The following is a 19185-nucleotide window of genomic DNA, read 5'->3' as shown; positions in this document are numbered from 1 at the left end:
GGAGTAGAGGGGGCTGTCTGGAGACTCAGCAGAGAACAACCCCTATTCAAACTGTGTACCTGGCAACTGAGTCTTCCCAGCCCAGCGGAGCAGAGATCAGCTGTTTGTAGCTGAGTGTCTAGCTAGGTCTTTGTGCAAGGCCCCAGCAATGCCCTGGGGGCTTGGACCTGCTGATTTGAGTAACCTTGGGTTCCAGATCTTACCGTCTTTATTGCTGGTGACAGGAATGTTGTGTACAGTCCTAAGTTTGAAACAGGATCCCGTGAGCACCTGGAGCTCCACTGAGCTCAGGACAAAGGCCTGGAGATCTGCAGGAGGAGACAAGAGAGAGGGGAATGTCACCACAGGTCCACTAGGACCTACTACTCTTCCTTGGGGGCTACTGCAGGAAAAAAGCTGAGCTCTAGGGGCAGAGTGGGTCACTGGCAGGGAGGGAGAGTAGACATTCAGCTGGGAATAGTCACGGGTGCTGCTGGAGGGGTAAGAATTGGAGGGTCTAACTAGAGAGGTTCACAAATGTGTGTAACGAGACAACAAGAGCAAGAGACAGAGAGCTGGACAGCCCTGGGCTTTGGGTCAGTCCTATTGCTAATTCATCGTATGCCTTAAGCAAATCACCATCAGGGTAGCGTAGCTGGGGCAGGGTTTTACCTTTCTTCTGTAGTTTCTGAATTGCTTCTCTCCACTCTGACCTCTCATAGTCTGAGGACAGTAGGAACAGGTAGCTCTGTAGAAAGGAGAAGAGAATTCAGTAGGATGACCAGAGTCAGGCCAAGGACATTTCTGGATCCTGGGGCCCACAGTGAAGCTCCTTTACCCAGGTACCCCTACGCTTGGAGAAGGGCAGCTAGGAGGAAGGCCTTCCTCCTAGGAAGCCTGGTGACAGGAGTGGCAGTGCCAGTGATGGCCAGCAGAGGGCACTGGCTCCCCACCAGCGGGGAGAGGGAGTCCAGGGCTGGAGCCATGGCAGCCTCCTTGGGAATTGGGGGCCTGAGTCCCTGATTCCCACGGGTCAGGGCCAGGAGCTATAGAGAGTGGGCAGCCCTGGACCGAGGAACTGTCTCTGTTCCATCCCCACCCTTCTGACCTTTCCATTCCGATTGTGGATCCGAAATGGGATTGTGGGGGAATTGAGCAGCAGCAAGAACTCATTCTCAAACATCTTCTTTTTCAGGCGCTCGATGGCCCGGCTCTGTCCTTTGTTGGCTTTCTGCGGGGGACAGAGGGCACAGACGGTTCTCTTCACACTCAGACTCCACTTCTCACCCAGTAGCTCTATGTACAACATTCCCCTGTGTAGTCATCATTTTTTTTTTCCCTTTTCTATATTTTATGATGATTTGATGTCTTGGGGGGCCTAGCCAGCCCCAGAGAAAACTGCTCCTCCCAGGACATGCTAAATCCTAAGCTAGTAAATGACTCCTCTGTGAGTGCCTCTCTCGTGTGCAGACCAATTGATCTTGAGTCCACACCTCCAACCATCTCCTTTAACGAACTCACACACAATCCAATATTTCCTCTGTCCTAGATAACCCAGGGCAACTAGACACCACTACTCTAGCCCAGGGCCTGCTGCCTTATTCAAACTAGCCAGTCCTAAGTTGTTTCCTGTGGAAAACACAATCCAGGCTCTGGGCCACGCACTCCCCACGCTCCTTCTGCCTCTTGACCGAACCTGGTGCTCTCCCATGTGGCACGCCCCCTTCTCTTGGAAACTATAAGTAATAAAATAAATATAAGTAATAAAAATCTTCCAGTGGCATCAGCATCTCTGAGTTGTCACTCATTCATCTCCATAAATTAGATCCCGGGTACCACTGAGACACCCTGCTTAAAAACTGCAGACACCTTTCAGCATAAAGACCCCACCTCTGGCCTCCCACACGGGGCCTCCCCTGGCTGGGTTCCAGCTTCCACGCCCAGCCGATGTCCCGTCACTCGCCCCCTGCACCCTCCACCCCAGCATCACACTATTATTATCCCTGTTCTCTAACAAGCTGTCCCCCCTCTCAGCCAGTGTTCCCTTCTCCAGTTTTTCAAGTTTATATTTTATAAAGGATCCCTTTCCTTTTATTAACTGCTATCATGTTTCATATCTCTGTTCCAATGCCGTCCTCAAGCTCCACGGTTAGAATGCATCTCTGAAGCACTTTTTTTTACCCACTAGACTGGCAAAATTGTGACAATTGCTCACAGCTGGTGCTGTGACAGTGTGGGGGAACAGTGACTGTGACACAATGCTGGGGAGAACATGATCGGATGCAAACTTTTCAGACGTAAATCTGGTAATGAAATGCACAAGCCCTCTGCCCCAGACATCCCACTTGTAGGGAATCTACTGGAGGGAAATATGAGTGCAGATTAAAGAACGAGAAACAAGCTGAAGACTCAAATACGTTGTCATGTAGTCGAGCAACAGAAGAGGATGCAGCTGTTACAAAGGATCTGATAGGGCTTCCCCGGTGGCGCAGTGGTTGAGAGTCCGCCTGCCAATGCAGGGGACATGGGTTCGTGCCCCGGTCCGAGAAGATCCCACATGCCGCGGAGCGGCTGGGACCGTGAGCCATGGCCGCTGAGCCTGCGCATCCGGAGCCTGTGCTCCGCAACGGGAGAGGCCACAGCAGTGAGAGGCCCTCGTACCGCAAAAAAAAAAAAAAAAAAGGATCTGATAGATTAAATTGCAAAACAGCACGTGTAGTCTAATCTCATTAAAAAATACATACACACAAACACACACACACACACACACACACACACACGTATAAGCATAGAAGAGTCTAGAAGAATACACCTCAAACTGGTGATAATGGTGGGGTGATGATGATCAGTTCTACTCTATACACTTTGATATTGTGAGCATTTCTTGTTATAATAAGCTAGTGTTACATTGGTAATTAGAAAAAAAATTGTGTTTAAAAAATACTATTGGGCTTCCCTGGTGGCGCAGTGGTTGAGAGTCCGCCTGCCGATGCAGGGGACGCGGGTTCGTGCCCCGGTCCGGGAGGATCCCACGTGCCACGGAGTGGCTGGGCCCGTGAGCCATGGCTGCTGAGCCTGCGCGTCCGGAGCCTGTGCTCCGCAACCGCAGAGGCCACAACAGTGAGAGGCCTGCGTACCGCAAAAAAAAAAAAAAAAAAAAAAAATACTATTAAAGAATAAATTGCTGCTTCTTTTGTGACTCAGAGAACAACACTGTGCCTCTCCAGTGACTCTTATCACGTTGTGTCACATGCTGTGGTCACACACAGGAATGTCTTCATTCTCCACTGGATACGGAGGTCTGCGAGGCATCTGGCACACCCCTGCAGCCAGCAGCCAGTAGAGGTGTGTAAGCATGGATTCAACTAAGCAGAAGGCCATGTCTGCACACCCGGGGAAGGACGGAGGGCACAAAGCCTGCTGCTCCCAGGACCGGGTGAGAAACATGCACGCAGGATGCCCCTGAAGTGGGGAGGCTGGACAGAGCCTGATGGGGAAACGGGCTCCACCGAGGCAGGGTAAGCCTGGCTGTTCAGGAGGAGGATACCTGTGCTTGTCAGGGGGCTCCCTCTGGGCAGATGCACCCGCAGTCTGACCCTCAGCCCTGGGACATTCCCCTGAACCAAACATCCCTGGGGTTACTACTATGGTCTTCCTCTCCGCTGTTCAAAGAGAGATGCCTGGGTTTAAAGACTCCTTAGAGGCCATTTGGTCATGTATTTCTCAACAACTGTTCCCAAAGCACCTATTTATTACGTGCTGAGTACTAGGGCACAGGACTGAAGCAAACAGCCCCCTCACTAGAGCTGAAATTCTAGTGGGGAAAAGAGAAAGCAGAGCGTGCAATTTTCATTCAGTACCAACAAAGCAAAGCAAAGAGGTAAACGTCTGGAACCAGGAAGCTGGGCACCCAACCCAGACTGTAGCGGGCAGACATCAGGGAAGGGTCATCAGGTGAGGTTAGGCCTAAGGCCGAGCCTGGATGGGTGAAGAGGAGAGACCAGGCCAACCAATCAAGCCCCTCCACGCTCTTCCTTCCATTCATGGGTAAGGCTCTGCCTGTAAGGTGCTTTCCTCTAGCCACTGTTTTCAAATACGTGAATTTAAGGCTATCCATTGTCCTCTAAAGAGCACTTTGGCTACATCCCATGGGTTTTGACATGGAGTGCTCTCATTTTCAAGCAGGTCTAAACAGTTTGCAGTTTCCATTTTGATTTCCTCTTTATCTTGAAAGTTTTAACTTCCCAGGCATATATTTAACTATATTCTAGCTGTTAATTTCTAATTTTACTGCACTGTAGTTTGTGAACATGACCAGTACACTATCATTTTTTCTTTTCAATTTGAGATTTCCTATGCAGTCTGTGAATGTTCCATGTGTGTTTGACAGAATCTCAGTTCTCTGTCAGGACACAAGCTTCTGTGCATTTTTAGATCAAGTGATATTCAAGGCTCCCTCTGTTATTTATTTGCCAACTTGATCTGTCCATTTCTGAGGGGCCTCCCAGGTCCTTTCTCTTGCATACATCTTGCTTTTCCTTAAGAAGGACTTTTTCTTCTCTTGCTTTCCTATTCTGCAGTGTTTGGCATACACTGTTCCCCAGGAAACGTCCCATAATTAACCCCACTGCATTCTGAGCACTGACCCCTCCTTGGCCCGCCCTCCATATGCTCTGTGCTAATGGTTAGAGTCTTTCCCTGGGCACATAAATGTATCTTGAAGACTATGAAGAAAGACCTCCCACTCTTACATCCTGCCTCCCTTGTCAGACTCCCAAACCTTACCACTTCCCCTCCCTCCACCTCCCTGGCACACCCAGTTCAAAGGGCCCCAATAAAAATGGCCTACTTCCCTGCCCCAGCTGAGGCCAGGCTCTGCTTACCTCCTTCTGGATTTCACTCTTAAGGGCAGAGATCTTCATTTTCATGTCCTCCAGCTCGTGGTCTGGGAAGGGGTGCACCTGGGGACTGGCCTCAGACTCCTCAGGGGATGGAAACACTAGGTCAGCCAGGGGGATGTACCATTTGCAGTCATATTGCTGGTGCTTCCTGCAAACAAGTCAGAGGGAGATGTGAGCCAGAGAGGAATTTGGATCTTCAGGCCTGAATTGCTGGAACCAAACACCACCTGAAAGGGATTTACTAAGAACTCATCACAGGCAAGAACGATCCCCCTCCTTGAGGAGCCTAATCAGGAAACACTCGTGGAATTATGAGAGTTGGGTTCTAGGGTCAGGCAGCAGTAAGGGCTCTGGACCTTGGGCCTGTCATTCTTCTGGCCCAGAACAACTGATGTTCTTAAACAGCCCAAACCTCTAGGGTATGAGCAAGAGTGGTCTCATGCCTTCCTGTTCCCCATCCCACACTCTTCCTTCCCTTCTAGCCTGTCTATACTTAGCTTATATTCATTATCTTCTAGGCTAGAGATAGAATACAGACGCTATTTTGAATGCCAACTTTTATCAACAGAGGTCACATGGGATACTGAGTTGAGGATTATAAAGCCACAACCAAGGGACTTCCCTGGTGGCGCAGTGGTTAAGAATCCGCCTGCCAATGCAGGGGACACGGGTTCGAGCCCTGATCCGGGAAGATCCCACATGCCGTGGAACAACTAAGCCTGTGCGCCACAACTACTGAGCCTGCTCTCTAGAGCCCGTGAGCCACAGCTACTGAAGCCCGTGTGCCTAGAGCCCGTGCCCTGCAACAATAGAAGCCACCGCAATGGGAAGCCCACGCACCACAACAAAGAGTGGCCCCCACTCGCCGCAACTAGAGAGAGCCCGCACACAGCAATGAAGACCCAACGCAGCCAAAAATAAATAAAATTTTTTAAAAAGGGAGTAAAAAAGAAGTAATCTCTGAGAATGTACCTTAAAAAAACAAAGCCACATCCAAGTCTAACGAGAAACGGTGCCATGGTCCACTAGTAACGTCTGCCTTGGGCAAAGGACTTCAGGCAGAGGTACGTATACTTACGACTGTCACCTCCGCTTTAGAATCATCTCAAATGTCATCTAGTTCCAGGGAGTCATCCCTTCTTTTGAAACTCATAATAACCTCTCCTTCTCTCACTTCCCCCAGGACTTGGGTTTGCACCTCCCTGCAACACTGAGCATATGGCTTGTCTCCCCTGGCACACCGTAGATGATAAGGAAATACAGGTGGAAGGATGTGGGAGTGAATACTGAATAAGCTTTTCTGCTCATGACACAGGGACACCCATATCACTGGGTATAGTGACGGAGCTGGAAAGAAGCTTTCAAGTCAGATTAAGGTTCAAATCCCATCTCCTCCACTTCAGTTGTGCGACCTCGGGCAACTTATTTAACTTTATTCTAAGCCTTTTCTCTCATCTGTGAGATGGGGATAATAATACCTACTTTGTGGAGTCACTGGGGAGATTAGAAATAATATATTCAAAGCATTTGTCGTGGCACCTGGCATGGCATAACCACTCAATAAACGATACCAGCAGATTTAATGAATATTCACTGAATTGCAGTTAGCAAAAATTTAGAGATGTCTAATAAAAGGAGAATGCTTAAGTAAATTATGGCATATCCACTCGTAACATCACGCGGGAAAGTAAAATGATGATTATGAAGATTGGGCAGCAACAGGGAAAATGCTTATGACGTGAAATGGAAAAAGCAGAGCCCCAAATTGGGTATTCACTCTGATTACAAGTATACGAAGAAACATAAGAACATTTTAAAAAACCGGAAGGAAATACAGCAGCAGGAGACCGATGCTTATGTTCAGGTGGGTGACGGGTTTTTTTTTTTTCTTCTGTAATCTGGTTGCGTTATCTTTACAATTAAAACCATGATTTATTTTTAGAAAAAGGCTATGAAGTAAAATAAAATTAATTAATATGTTTTTAAAAAGGGGAAAAAAAATGCAGACTGCCCCCGGTTGCTGAGGGGCTCCACAGCGGGCAGGGTCTAGCTGCACTCCAGCCCCCCATCCTGCACACTCACCCCGCCGATGTCTTCTTTAGCTTGGCGCACAGTAGGACATCTGTGAAGAGGAAGACATGCCGCAGCTTCCGGGAGCCCTCCGACACCTCCACCAGGAAGCCGTCCTTCACCAGCTGCCGCGTCTGAGGGAGACGGTACACCCGCCCCCACCTGGGAGTCAGCCCAGGGCCCAGCCTGCACCCATCCAGCTGTGGGGGTGAGGGTGGGGCTCCAGGGAGGGACCGTAGTGTCTGGTGGTTAAGAGCACTGGCTTTGGGGTCAGGGACATGGGCTTAAATCCAGACTCTGCCACTTCCTGGCTGTGATCTTGAGGGCCATTTCCCCGATTTCTCTAAGCCTCAGTCTTAGAAACTGTAAAATGGGGATAATGATATTTGCCCCGCAAGGTAGGAGTCATGGTGTATGTAGAACAGTTAGCACAGTGCCCGGCATGTAAGATGTGATCAACAAGCGGTAGCTGTCCACTTCCCTGCAGCTCTCAACAGCTCACACCTGGATGGACCCACCCTGGGTCACAAACACTCCCTCCCACCCCCACCATAAAACCCCCCTAACCCTGCCTAAGATGTTGATCTAGTTTCAGCTAAACCTCAACCCGCAGAACCACTCAGGCCCATTTACACTGTCTCTGACCCTGGACTTCCTTCCGCGGGGCCATCACAGTGTCCTGCGGAACCTGCAGCCATCTCTAACCTGGGCTCCGGCTGGCCCAGAGCATTCTGCTCCACGCATAACTTCCAGAGCCTCCTCCCTGCCGCCCTCAGAGCCAGCAGGCTGCTGTGGGGCTGTCACTATCTGTCCCAGCCTTCCCCGTATTACGTGCCGCGTGACCTATATACGTTGCCATATGTAGGTGAGCACCTAGAAAGTACACAACTAAAATGATCTGAAACTGGTCGTGTTCCAGGGCCTCTGGAGCTCTTTCAGACATCCGCAGAGTCCAACGAACTGGGGACATTCCAGGGTTTGCACACCAGGGCTGGGAGCTGCACCAGGAACAGCTCTCTGTACCCTATTAGTCACTCTCCAGAACGTGTCCCTCATTACTTCCCTCCCCAGGAGACACTGAAGGCTCGTAAATGTCACAAAAGGAGCATAAACCCAGCCAGCCTTCCCTCCTAAACGCCACTTAATTACCTCTCTTGGACAGGAAACCCCGTACGTGGGCCAGGCTGCTGACCCATGCAGGTAACGGTCCCTTTGATTCTTCACATTGCTTCCCCTCACTGAGGTGTCCCCACCCTTCCACCAAAAAGGGCCCCCAGGGAACTGGAGCTGCTAGCCACACCTAGGCGCCCACCTGGGACAGTCCAGCCACCTGGCAGCCTCATCATCTCTCCCTGACTCCACAAGCTCCCTCAGCCCGAGCCGTTATCTTCCAGGGGACTCTGAGGACATCCTACTGCCCAGAGGGGGCTGTCTGCATTCAAGAACGAGATAGCCAGAGCCCTGGTCTGGGGGTCAGCACATGAGGCTCGCAGACAGATAACCCCAGCTAAAGAATCCAGTTCCGACACTTATAGCCGAGAGACCTCATGCAGGAGACCTGGAGAGACTCTCCGGGGCCCCGTTTCCTCTTCTGCTCCTGTGGACTATTGTGAAGATTCATGAGACGCTGGACTTTAAGCTGTCAGTCCAGGACCTGAAGGCCTCTCCTTGGCCGGGAATGAGAGATCAGGGTTGGAGAGCCACAGAGCATCGGGCAGTGGTGCCCGAGCGGGGCAGGAGAGCAGGGACGGGCAACCTGGGTGCCAGGCTATGCTGGGTCCTGAGCTCACCTCCCCCTTGGGGGTTGTGACTGCAGTCCGGCGGGGGTCAATGTCCTCGTTGATGCTGGACAGGAAGTTCTGGGAGATGCGGAGGGCATCCTGTAGCAGCGGGTAGTCTGGGTGGTCCACAGGTGTGTGCTTCAGCAGGTCCTGGGAAGGATGGGGTGGTGAGTTGCGGGGAGCGGTTCTGGGGCTTAGTGAGAAGACAGTGGGGAGAACTCTATCCTCACTGAAAGAATTCCGAGGGAGACACTAGGGACCCACACTCTAACCTGGTCATGCCTGCAAAATCTGAAATAAAAATTAGGGTCAGAGCAGCAGGGGTGAGGGCAGTGGTGCCGCTTTATTCCTGCTGCAGTCATTACTCTTTCCCCGGGCAGCACAGGCCAGGTGGAGTCTCGTGTCACCAAGCAGCTGGGAGAGACACCCCACTACTCACCCCACAGCGGCTCCAAGGACACTCGAGACCATCAGTCAAGGGATCGGGAGGCAGGAAGTGCCTGCCTCCTGGGGAGCATCTGGCCCAAAATCAAGCTTAGGAGCCAAGCTACTTTTAGGCCCTGGACCCATCGGCATGGTCACCACAGGCCAGGCAGGTGCAGTCAGGGCCCAGCGACCCTCTGCCCAACTCCCCACATGGGCTGTTCTCAGCGACTCCAGTGCCCGCCCACCCTGAGTTCAGTCTCCCATCCAACTCTTAAGCCCTCTCAGGCCATTCAGCGGGGTACACACTCACGTGTAGGACAAGGGTGCTCCTGGTTACTCGGTCAATGGGCTTGTAGAGCAGAGCTGTTGGGGGCAGGGAGAAAGGAGACAGGTCAGATGAAATACAAGGAGCAGCCTGAGACCTTAGGGGGCAGCCTCATGCCCCCGCCCGCCTCCCTCCCTTGCATGGACACCCACTTACAGAAGGCCAAAGTGGGTTCCATGGTAACCCACACCTCCATTTTCACCCCAGGCAGGCCAGATAACACCAAAAGGGGGACACACAGCTCTGGTGGCCCGGGTCCCCTCCCACCTGCCTCCTCATCTCATCTCCCACCAGACGTGATTTCTTCGACGGCTGTGCATCCCCCAGGCCCGTCCAGGCTCAAAGCAGACACAGATACTCCTCTGTACCCCCCACGATGAATCACACAGCCTTACCCCCCAGAGCTCCAGGACTCTGGGGGTCACACCCGGGACCCCAGAATGCAGGAAGGAGACACTGTTTTTCCGGGGAGGGCGGTGTCCCTGTGCCCCATCATCCTCATATCCCTCTGGTCCAAGGCCTGGCACCGCCAGCTGGGAACAGCATGCATCGTTCTGACCCACACGGTTGACCTCATCTCCATGAGGAAGACCCCTCTCCATGCCCTCAACCCCCTCCTGGCCGAGGGCCAAGGAGGCATGCCCAACCTCCACAGAAAGGCTCTGCTCTCAAGCTAGTGGCAGCTGGGGGGCAAAGACTTCCTAAAGGAATTCAGGTGGGGCTTCGAGTATGAGAGCCCCTGAAGAGGCTGGGAAAATGCAAGCTCATCGGGGCCCCCACTGGCCACACCCCTCGGTGACCAGGACACCAAATGAGGATTGCTGGGATTCAGCAGGGACAGGTGGCGGCGGCAGCTGGCCCACTGATACTTCCAAACAAGGCTCCTGCAAGCAGCTGTGCCCTGCCCCTCCCAGCCTGGGGGGTTCAGCTCCGGTCCTGCACCTGGACACCTCTGTCCATGAGGTCATGACCTTTGTCCTCCTGCCGTGGGAGCAGTAAGAGGCAGGATGCTGGTCTGGGGAGGAGGACCCCAGAGTGGGTGTCCCATGGGACCAGGCCGTGACAGGTCCCAGAGCTGACATTCATGGCCCAGCCAGCCCCCAAACCAGAGAGTTCCCCAAAGCCCTAGATATAAATACCCTGCGCGTTGCTAAATGGACACTTTGGGGAATAATGTGCTGGCTACGGAGAAGATGCAGTCTCAGTGGTGTGCCTCGAGCCTCATCTGTTGGCTTTGCCTGGCTGCCCGTCAGAATCACTAGGGAACTCTTAAAAGATTCAGATGCCTGTTTCCCCCTCTCCCATCAACTAAACAGCAGGCTCTGATGGGCAGAACCCAGGCATCACCATTTTAAAAAATCTCCTGTGCCGATTCTGATATGTCAGAATGGTTGAAAACCACTGCTTTGTGCAAACACATCTCCCATGATTTATTTGCAGCCCTTTCTTAATTGAGCAATTTCTAGAGCCCCTCCCCGTGGGCTATGGGAGCTAGAATGGACAGGACCAGGCTTGGGACAGTGAGGGTACAGCCCAGTTACCAGCCCAGGAGGGGACCTGTTCTGAGGCTGTCTAGGATACCCACCTGTGGCTCAGCCCATCTGCAGGGGGGAAAAAAATCACTCCCTGAGAACCCCAGAGACCCAGAGAAAGTGCAAGCTCAGCAGACACCTGCCAGGGTGGGCCCTCGAGTTCCCGTCCAGGGAAAGCTGATACTACAGTGTCAGCTCCCTCTGCCCCGCTGTCAGGTCCCAGGAGGAAGAGGTTTCTGACTAAGCTCAGAGGTCTGCACAAATGGTGGATTGGGTTTCAGACGGGTTATTAATATGCCTAGAGTCACCTCAAGAGTCCACTTGATTGTGGCCGTGGAATGAGTCCTAATGCATCAGCCCCAGGTGGTGGAGGGGCAGGTGGGAGGAAGGGTGGGGAGAGGCAAGTGCAGGGAGAGGGCCCTGGGGCCACCGTCAGATATGGAAGGAACCAGTGCGGCCCTGACGTTCGTGCTCTCCACGGCACCTGCACACCTGCTTCCCCTGAGAATGCAGGGTGAAGAGCCCACCTTTCCCACCTCACCTGCTCCACGGCTCCAGCAGGTTGGCCTGCTTCCTGCCTCTGCTTCACCCACTCTTGCCCCTCCTCACCATGGGGTTCCTGTCTCTGGGACAGACACCATTCACCAAGTTGCAATGCCTGTCTCTCCCCCTCCTCCAGAAAGCCTCCCCTAACCAGGATTTTCACAAGCAACACTCACAGCGCCTAAAAGTCCAACCATGACATGTGCGAGCTGGCCTCTCTCTAGCTTGCTGAGTACTTACTCTGTGTCCAATGGCACTGTTTTACGTGCGTTATTTCCTTTAATTAAAAAGGGAAGCAATTATCACTAGCCCCATTTTACAGATGCAGAAACTTCTCGAAAGCACAGAGAAATTATGTAACTTGCTCACAGTCACAAAGCTGTAAGGGACAGCTGGGTTTTGAATCTACGCATGGTCTACCCGTGCTCCTATCTTTGAGATGTCCCCTTCCGTAGGGGAGGCAGCACCTGCCAAAGCTCGGTGGCCCTCGGGAGGATTCTGGGAAAGATTCACCGGGAAGGAGTGGATGAGCGGGCCTCTCTTGTTGCCAAGGTGAGCGCCCTTCTTAGAAGCCTGGGTCACACACAGCTTTCCTTGCACCTCCACTGCGTGTGGCCCTGGAGCCCTGCAGACTGGGCGCTCGGCACACAACCGCTAAGGCAGACACCTGCAGAGTGAGCCCCAAGTGGCACAGCCTCCCTGATACCCCACAACCAGCACCCCTTGGAGGGGCTGAGAAGAGTCAAACAGCGTGGTCAGCAAGGGCTCCTTCACTCCTGACCCCTCACTTTAAAGCTGACTTTGCTGCAGGGACCAAAGAAACCCTGAACTCCAGGTCCCAGGCCTGTTTCACTAAAACTAAGCTTCTTTTGGGGGAAGAAAGAGGAAGCAAAGGGCCGACCATTTCCTCTTTAGGGAGACTGACTGGAGACTTCACCAACTCCTAGGCCAGACCAAAAAGGCCATTTTCCCCTCAGATCTAGGACCACGCCAGTTTCAAGCCTGTCAGAATCTCAGCCGAGGGGCGGGGACCCAGGTCAGCTTCTGCCTGTGACTACAGCTGTCCTGCTGGGACAGCTGGAGAGGGGCGACCGCAGGGGCTATCTCTATCACGAGCAGTCTTCAATGCAGGACAGCCCGAGAAGGTGAGGGGACAGCTGATCGTGCACAGCGGCCTCCGGGAAGAGCCCGAGAAACCTCAGCATCGCTCCTCCAGCATGCTGCCACCCCCCTCTGTTCAGCCTTCAACAAGGAGCTCCGGGTTACCACGGAGATATGAGAGCAAAGTGACTGAGAGGGGTGCAGAGACACAACGCCTGGTGGGAGAGAAGGTCCTGAAACCAGCTGCCTGCCACAGGAGCCCAGAGCAGCTGGCCTGGGGCAACATTTGAGCCTTATGCCCCTGCCAGAGGCAGCGGGGCTCATCCCTAAGGTACCTCTGGCCTCGGAAGGCGGGGCCCACTAGCTTCCGGACACTTCCTTGCCTAGATCTGTGCCAGCCTCCTCTGAGCAAGAGCCTGGCTGACTGCACACACCTGTCCCAGGACCTCCTCCCTGAGGGAGCTGCGAAGATGATGCTCTGTCCGTCCCTGCTATTGTATGGTGGGTGTGTGACCTTCACAAAGCAGCAGCCGGCCACGCCCCCCTCTCCCACCAGCATTCACGGCCAAGACCTCAGCTCAAGGGTCTCCAGTGGCTAGAAACGAACCCCCTGGGAGCAATCCAATTCCTTCCTGCTCCCCTGCCATTCAGAGAGGAGAGAGCTAAGGCGGTGTGTGCACTCCAGGCACACAATACCCTGGCCTCTCACGAAACAAAGAGACTCCCAACTTCTCCCTCCAGCCGGGGCTGGCGCCCTCCCGCTCCAAGGCACTGCCATCCAGACCATCTGTCACTCTCTGATTGCCCCTGCTGACCCCTCTCCAACCCCAGGGTGGCCACCCCTGCAGGCCCAGCCTTGTCACTTTCTCTCCGTAACAGCCTCTCCAGGAAGTTGCCCCCAGCCTCTGAAGCTGAGGCTCCCCACAGATCCTGGGGGTAGCTAGACCCTTCTAGCCTGGTCCTCCCATTTCCAAGCCACCCTGCCCCGAGCGGCCCCCAGGCTCCAACTCCAGGCTGGAAGCTGGCTGGCGCGGGGTTAACATAGGTCCAGCCACTTGTCCCCCCTCCCTGCTCTGCTGCCCCCCAAACCTTGATGGCCACATTTCAGCCCACTCCAGCCAGCCCCCAGAGGTGGGAAGACACACCACCTCTCGGGAGAGGGGGCCTGGGTTACCATAGGTGCAGTTACAGCAGAAGCGAATGATGAGGAGAATTTCCATGGCAGCCTCCGTCCCCGCGGCAGGAGCGGGCGGCCATCGCTCCCGGCTCCCCAGCTCCCATCAGCGGCCCGGCCACTCAGCCACCTTCCCGGCTGCTGCTGCACAGCCTCCAGAATCAAGCAGCCGCTTCTGAGTGCTCTTCTAGCAAGGGGGAGGGGAGGGGAGGGGAGGGCTGCGTGCGTGGAGGGGGGAGGAGGGGGGAGTGAGCCGCCTGCTGGCATCCTAGGGAGGAGCACGTTTGTAGCTGGCCAGCTGCCTGGGGACGGAGGCTGGATGCCTCGCATGCACACGCTCACACACACACGCACGCACACACACACGCATGCTCCCACACACACGCGCACGCACGCGCATGCACGCACACAAGCACGGCACCATAGTCCACAAAGCCAGACAAAGGAAGGTGACTGTTATCCAAGCCATTCCCCAAGTACCTTCCATAGTGACTGACGTGTGGCTGTCCTTGGAGTCCTTGGGACCTTTCACTTTCAGTTCCTGCCAAACAGAGGAGAGGAATCACTACCTGGCCTGTCCCCTGAGCCTCCCCATCCCCCATCGTGAGCAACGCAGGAAGCAGGGCTCTGAAACCCAGGGGTGCAAATAGGAGAAGAGACACAAAGACTAACACGTGCAGGCCTCCCTCTGCCTCTCCGCTTATGAGCCCCGGGGCCACACCCATCATCTCCTGGAGCCTCGGGGGTCCCCTGAAGCCCCTCCCCAGCAGCTCAGAGGGCCTTCCAGAGGAGGCCCACACCCTCCTCCACCCCGCAGCAGCGGCCACTACTTGGAGGTCTGTACACGCCAGCCCAGGGCCAACAGGCTTTTAGTGGACAAGCTACCAGGGCACCAGCTGCTCCTTGGGCGTGAGCAGCCCTTGAGGTAGGAGCGGAGGGCCCCACACACCTGCACAGGGGGACGCAGGGAGGGGCAGGCAGTCGAGTATTGAAAGGGACTCCCCCAGCCACCGGCCCCACCCGCACTCCCCACCCACCATGTCTGGGCTGGGCGTCAGAGAGGAAGCTTCAAGGAAGGAAGAGGCAACACCCCTCCTGGATCCCGTGCAAAGTGACAGGGAGTGAGTGCCGGAAACAGACCCCAGGGATAGCTTATCTGATCCTAACCTCTTTCACCTGCCTTTAGAGTCAGAGGTTCCAGCTCTAGCCCTTGCCACTGGACCAGCGTGGCCTGTAATTGGAGCTGTAATGCAATCGCCACTTGGAAGACTGAGTGCATGGTTGGCGGGGGGCGGGGGGGCGGGGGGGGGTGTTCCCAGGGGACGTGTCAGCAGGAAGGTGGGGACGAGGTGAGGCCAAGGTCAGGTACCAGGTGATGTTGCCTGCTCTGCCTGGGAGGCAATGCCCAGGCAGCGGGGGCTCCACACTTCCTACTCCTGCCTCAAGCTGCTTCTAGACAGAGAAAACCCCCAGGGACTGAGCCTGGGGTGTGGGGCTGGGGAAAAGGGAGGTTACTCAGCTTCTCAAGGCTGTGTCTGGATTCCCAGGTTTAGGGAATTTTTCTCCACGTCCCCTTCCAGGGCAGCCTAGAGGTATGAAATCGCTCTGCTGCAGAGGAGGAGGGCCTAATTGCAGTAATTAAGCGGCAGCAGCAGTGGGAAGTGACAGCGTCTGCGCATGAGTCAGGGTGAGAAGCCACTGGCAGCAGGCCACGGGCCTCGCTCTGCCCTTGGGGCCAGCTGGCTATGAGAGGGGCTTGGGGAAGAGCGCGGGGGTTTCTGCCAACCATGGAGAACAGGCAGTCAGCCCAGGCTAAGAGGAGAACCCCCTGACCACTCTCTGGACCACACATGACCCGGGCACCCGGGCAGCCTTGGCAGGGTCACTCTGAACACGGATGGGAAACCCAGTTTGTTCCCAGGGAGGGCGGGGAGCCGTGAGAGGAACACCCTTTCTCCAGCCTCATTGCTCCACTTAGAGGGACCTTCCCACCCCTCACTCCACTCCGTCCTCCCAGGCAGAGGGTGACTCACCCGACCCCTGGGTTTGGGAGAAGAAACAGAGCTCAGCCCTCCTCTCTCTGCCCCCAGTAGATGTGTCTGAACGTGGAGGGGAAGTGTTAGCAAATCCAGTGTGGCTACAGGTCCGTGTCCACGTTTTTCCCATCCGGCTTTGACTAGTAATCAAGCTGACATTTCCATCTCCATCTGCCCTACTCTTGTACTGCCTCCCAGCTGATTCCAAACTTGGGTATGACCCTTATAACCCCAGTAGTTTCTCGAAAACTACCCTGCACCTCACCAACTTTTCCAGCAACAGAGCTGAGAGAGAAAGCAAAGGATTCGGAGGGGGCCAATAAGGCAGGACTTCCAAAACTGCAGAAGGAGCTCCCTTTCTTTGGAACCAGAGGTTCTCCTGCCCCAAGCTTGGAGCTGGGTGTTGTGATTGTAAAGCCACTGGCCTGGTTGGGAGGGGTGGGGGGTGGGGGGTATCCCTGAGATCTTTTTGGCTCAAGGGGTGAGCTGGGCTGTGCTCCTGAGGAATCCTAGAGCCCTTCCCTGCCACTTCCTGGATAGAAGTGTCGGCAGCAGACAATGCCACATCTTTGCCCTGCGGAGGAGGGTGGTGGGAGGGCTGGGCTGCAGCCGCAGGGACAGGCATACTCCCAGCCAGAAGGTCTAGGGCTTCTCATCCACGTGGCCTTTGTCCGCTCTCTGTGGGACTGCAAGGATCTTAAAAGATCACCTAGTCCAGACTCCCTCAAATCTTCCCGATTATAAAAATCACCTGGGGAAGTCTGTTAACAATACAGACTCCTGGGCCCCACCCCAAACCTTCTGAATTGAAGCTCCAGGGAAGGTGCCTGAAGATCTGCATTTTAAACAGTGGCCCCTGGTGGTTCTTGTCAAGGAGGCTTGGGATAAGCTGGATCAATCCAGACACCTCATTCTACAGCAGAGGAAATAAGCCCAAGAGAAGGGAAGTGACTTGCTTAAGGTCACCACAGTGTGGGAGAATGCTGCCTTTTTAATTTCCTTTTTTGCTTCCCCTGTTCTAATGCAGAATAACCTAAAAGAGAATAACAAAATCATACATAAAGCGATATTCTTATGTTAAGAGGGAAAGTGTCGCGGGCAAGAAAGCAAATCAGGCTCAGTGTTACTCATCAGGGGAACCATCTTCCTCACTGGCAAGCAGGGGAGGAGAGGCCCTAAGGCTAGAAGGCTCTGAGCAGCCCCCCAAACCCCGAGTCGTAGGGGTGGCTGTGCAGGGAGCTGCCCACCTCGGAGATCTTCTGGAATTGGTTGTTGGACTGGCTGCACTTCTCAGCTGTCTCCAGAGCGACTTTATAGTTATCCACAAACGCTTTGTACACGCCAAGCTGGCTGGCCTGCAGGGAGAAGAGAGAGAAGGGCAGGAGAGGGATGGGGAGAGAGGATTAATGAATGGATGAAAGCATAACCAGAGCACCTGGAGCTCCCTTAGCACTCAGAACCTCTAACTCAGTCTGAGCGGCTAGCTGGGAGCAGAAGGAAAAGGCAGGGTGAACATACTACAGTATCCCTTTGAACTTGGTAGTTTCCATGGAAACTGGCTCAGCCAATAAGGTTAACAAGGGGGTATTGGGGGTTGGGGGGAGCAGGGCACGGCCTTTGTTGGCATGCCAAAACTCAGTTCATTGCAGCATTTGGCTTTATTTAGCATCATCAAAGTCTCGCACGGTTTGAAGCCCCTTAATGCCTCACGCATCTTTCACATCCTGGAATTAGCTGAAGCAGGGGGAGACAGGGAGAGGGGTGGGCACATGTGGCCTGCTCAGTGCCCCACTCCCCATGCTCAGTGTGGGGAACTGTATTTAAAGGCACAGTCCCCACTTCCCTTGGCCTCCCTCGAGGTCCTTGTCCCCACCTCCTCAGCCTTCAAGGAGCCAGAGGTCCTTCCTCTCTACACATTTGCATGTCGCTTTGAACCTAACACAAAGCTTTCCACAGCTTCAGACCACACAGAGCCTCGTCGCCTCCTTGGGGAGGCAGAACAGATGCCATCAGCCCTTTCTGCAAACGGGGAAACCAAGGCTCGTTAATTCAATTCCGCAAATATTTATGGAAAGCCTTCTCTGTGCTCTGCACGTACATCTCCTCTTACCAGAGCAAAGGGTGGAAATTCTAATTAAACCACAATGAGATACTACTTCATACCCATCAACCTGGTCAAAATTTAAAAGTCTAATGATATTAAGGGTTGGAAAGAATGTAGGAAAATAGGAACTTTCCCAGACTGCTTGCGGGGGTGTAAGTTAGTATAATTATTTGGAGAGTGATTTGTCAATAACTAATAAAGTTGAAAATATGCACAGCTTAGCCTGCTACTTAGCAAATCCTCTTCTACAAACAGACCCCAGGGCTATGCTGTCCCGTACAGGAGCTACTTGCTACACGTGGATACTGAGCGCCTAAAATGTGACTAGTCCAAACTGAGATGTGCTGAGTGTAGAATACACCCTGGGTTTCAAAGGCTTAGTATGAGAAAGAGAATGTAAATGATCTCATTAATTTCTTAATCTTGTTTACATGTTGACATGATAATATTTTGACTCTATTGGGCGAAATAAAATACATTCTTCACATTAATTTCACCTGTTTATTTTTAAACAGGTGACCACTAGACAATGGTCACTTAATGGACCACTTAAACAATGTGACCACTAGACAACGGTCACTTAATGGACCACTTAAACAATGTGACCACTAGACAATGGTGACCACTAGAAAAGTTTAAGTTATATACGTGGCTCGCACTATATTTCTACTGGAAAGCACTGCTCTAGAGAAACTTGAATATGTGTGTGCACAAGGAAATGTGAACAAGGGTATTTACCTGCCTCACTCTTTCTTTTGTGAAAAGACTGGAAACAAATGCCCACAAGGGGAACCATACACACACAATGTGTAGAGGAACCCATACACACAGTGCAGTTAAAATGGATGAACTAGATCTTTGTGTAGCAACGTTGACAAGTTTCAAAATGAATGCTGATTGAATTGCAAAATATATGATACATACAGACACACTTATATACACTTTAAAAGTACATGCAATGCCATAAAAAGATATATATGCATAGCGAAAACACGAACTGCAGCCTAGAAGGCTACACACCAAATTCATGTCAGTAGCTGCTTCTAGGTTGAGAGGAAGGGCAAGAGGAAAGGGAGAGAGAGACTTCATTCTCATCTGTAATGCTTTATTTTCTTGATTGAAAAGTCTTTCCATATATCTTCAGAGCTTAACATCTGTTAATTCTGGGAGGTGACTGCACCATTGTTCGCTACATTATTCTCTAGATTTTCTG

The 19185-nt window shown here is 53.2% G+C and overlaps 1 protein-coding gene and 1 long non-coding RNA gene across 4 annotated transcripts in view; one reads left to right on the top strand and one right to left on the bottom strand.

Moving 5' to 3' along the window:
- The window catches only part of ABR (ABR activator of RhoGEF and GTPase), a 178057-nt gene that overhangs the window by 42856 nt on the left and 116016 nt on the right, over positions 1-19185 (bottom strand). For all 3 annotated transcript variants that reach the window (XM_004267086.4, XM_033423303.2, XM_004267088.4), the window contains 9 exons: positions 17116-17223; positions 14313-14373; positions 9468-9520; positions 8741-8881; positions 6963-7084; positions 4863-5028; positions 1088-1210; positions 652-727; positions 204-308 (listed from right to left, as the gene is read on the bottom strand). In XM_004267086.4, coding sequence (XP_004267134.2) covers positions 204-308; positions 652-727; positions 1088-1210; positions 4863-5028; positions 6963-7084; positions 8741-8881; positions 9468-9520; positions 14313-14373; positions 17116-17223 — 955 coding nt within the window. The remainder of the gene's footprint in view (positions 1-203; positions 309-651; positions 728-1087; positions 1211-4862; positions 5029-6962; positions 7085-8740; positions 8882-9467; positions 9521-14312; positions 14374-17115; positions 17224-19185) is intronic.
- LOC125962089 (uncharacterized) overlaps positions 1-19185 on the top strand; it is a 279527-nt gene that overhangs the window by 152529 nt on the left and 107813 nt on the right. The window lies entirely within an intron of this gene.

The sequence above is a fragment of the Orcinus orca genome, chromosome 19 (genome assembly GCF_937001465.1).
Source record: "Orcinus orca chromosome 19, mOrcOrc1.1, whole genome shotgun sequence".
In the NCBI taxonomy this organism is placed as follows: Eukaryota; Metazoa; Chordata; class Mammalia; order Artiodactyla; family Delphinidae; genus Orcinus; species Orcinus orca.
Note: the sequence above shows the minus strand (reverse complement) of the source record. Positions and strands in the feature narration are given on the sequence as shown.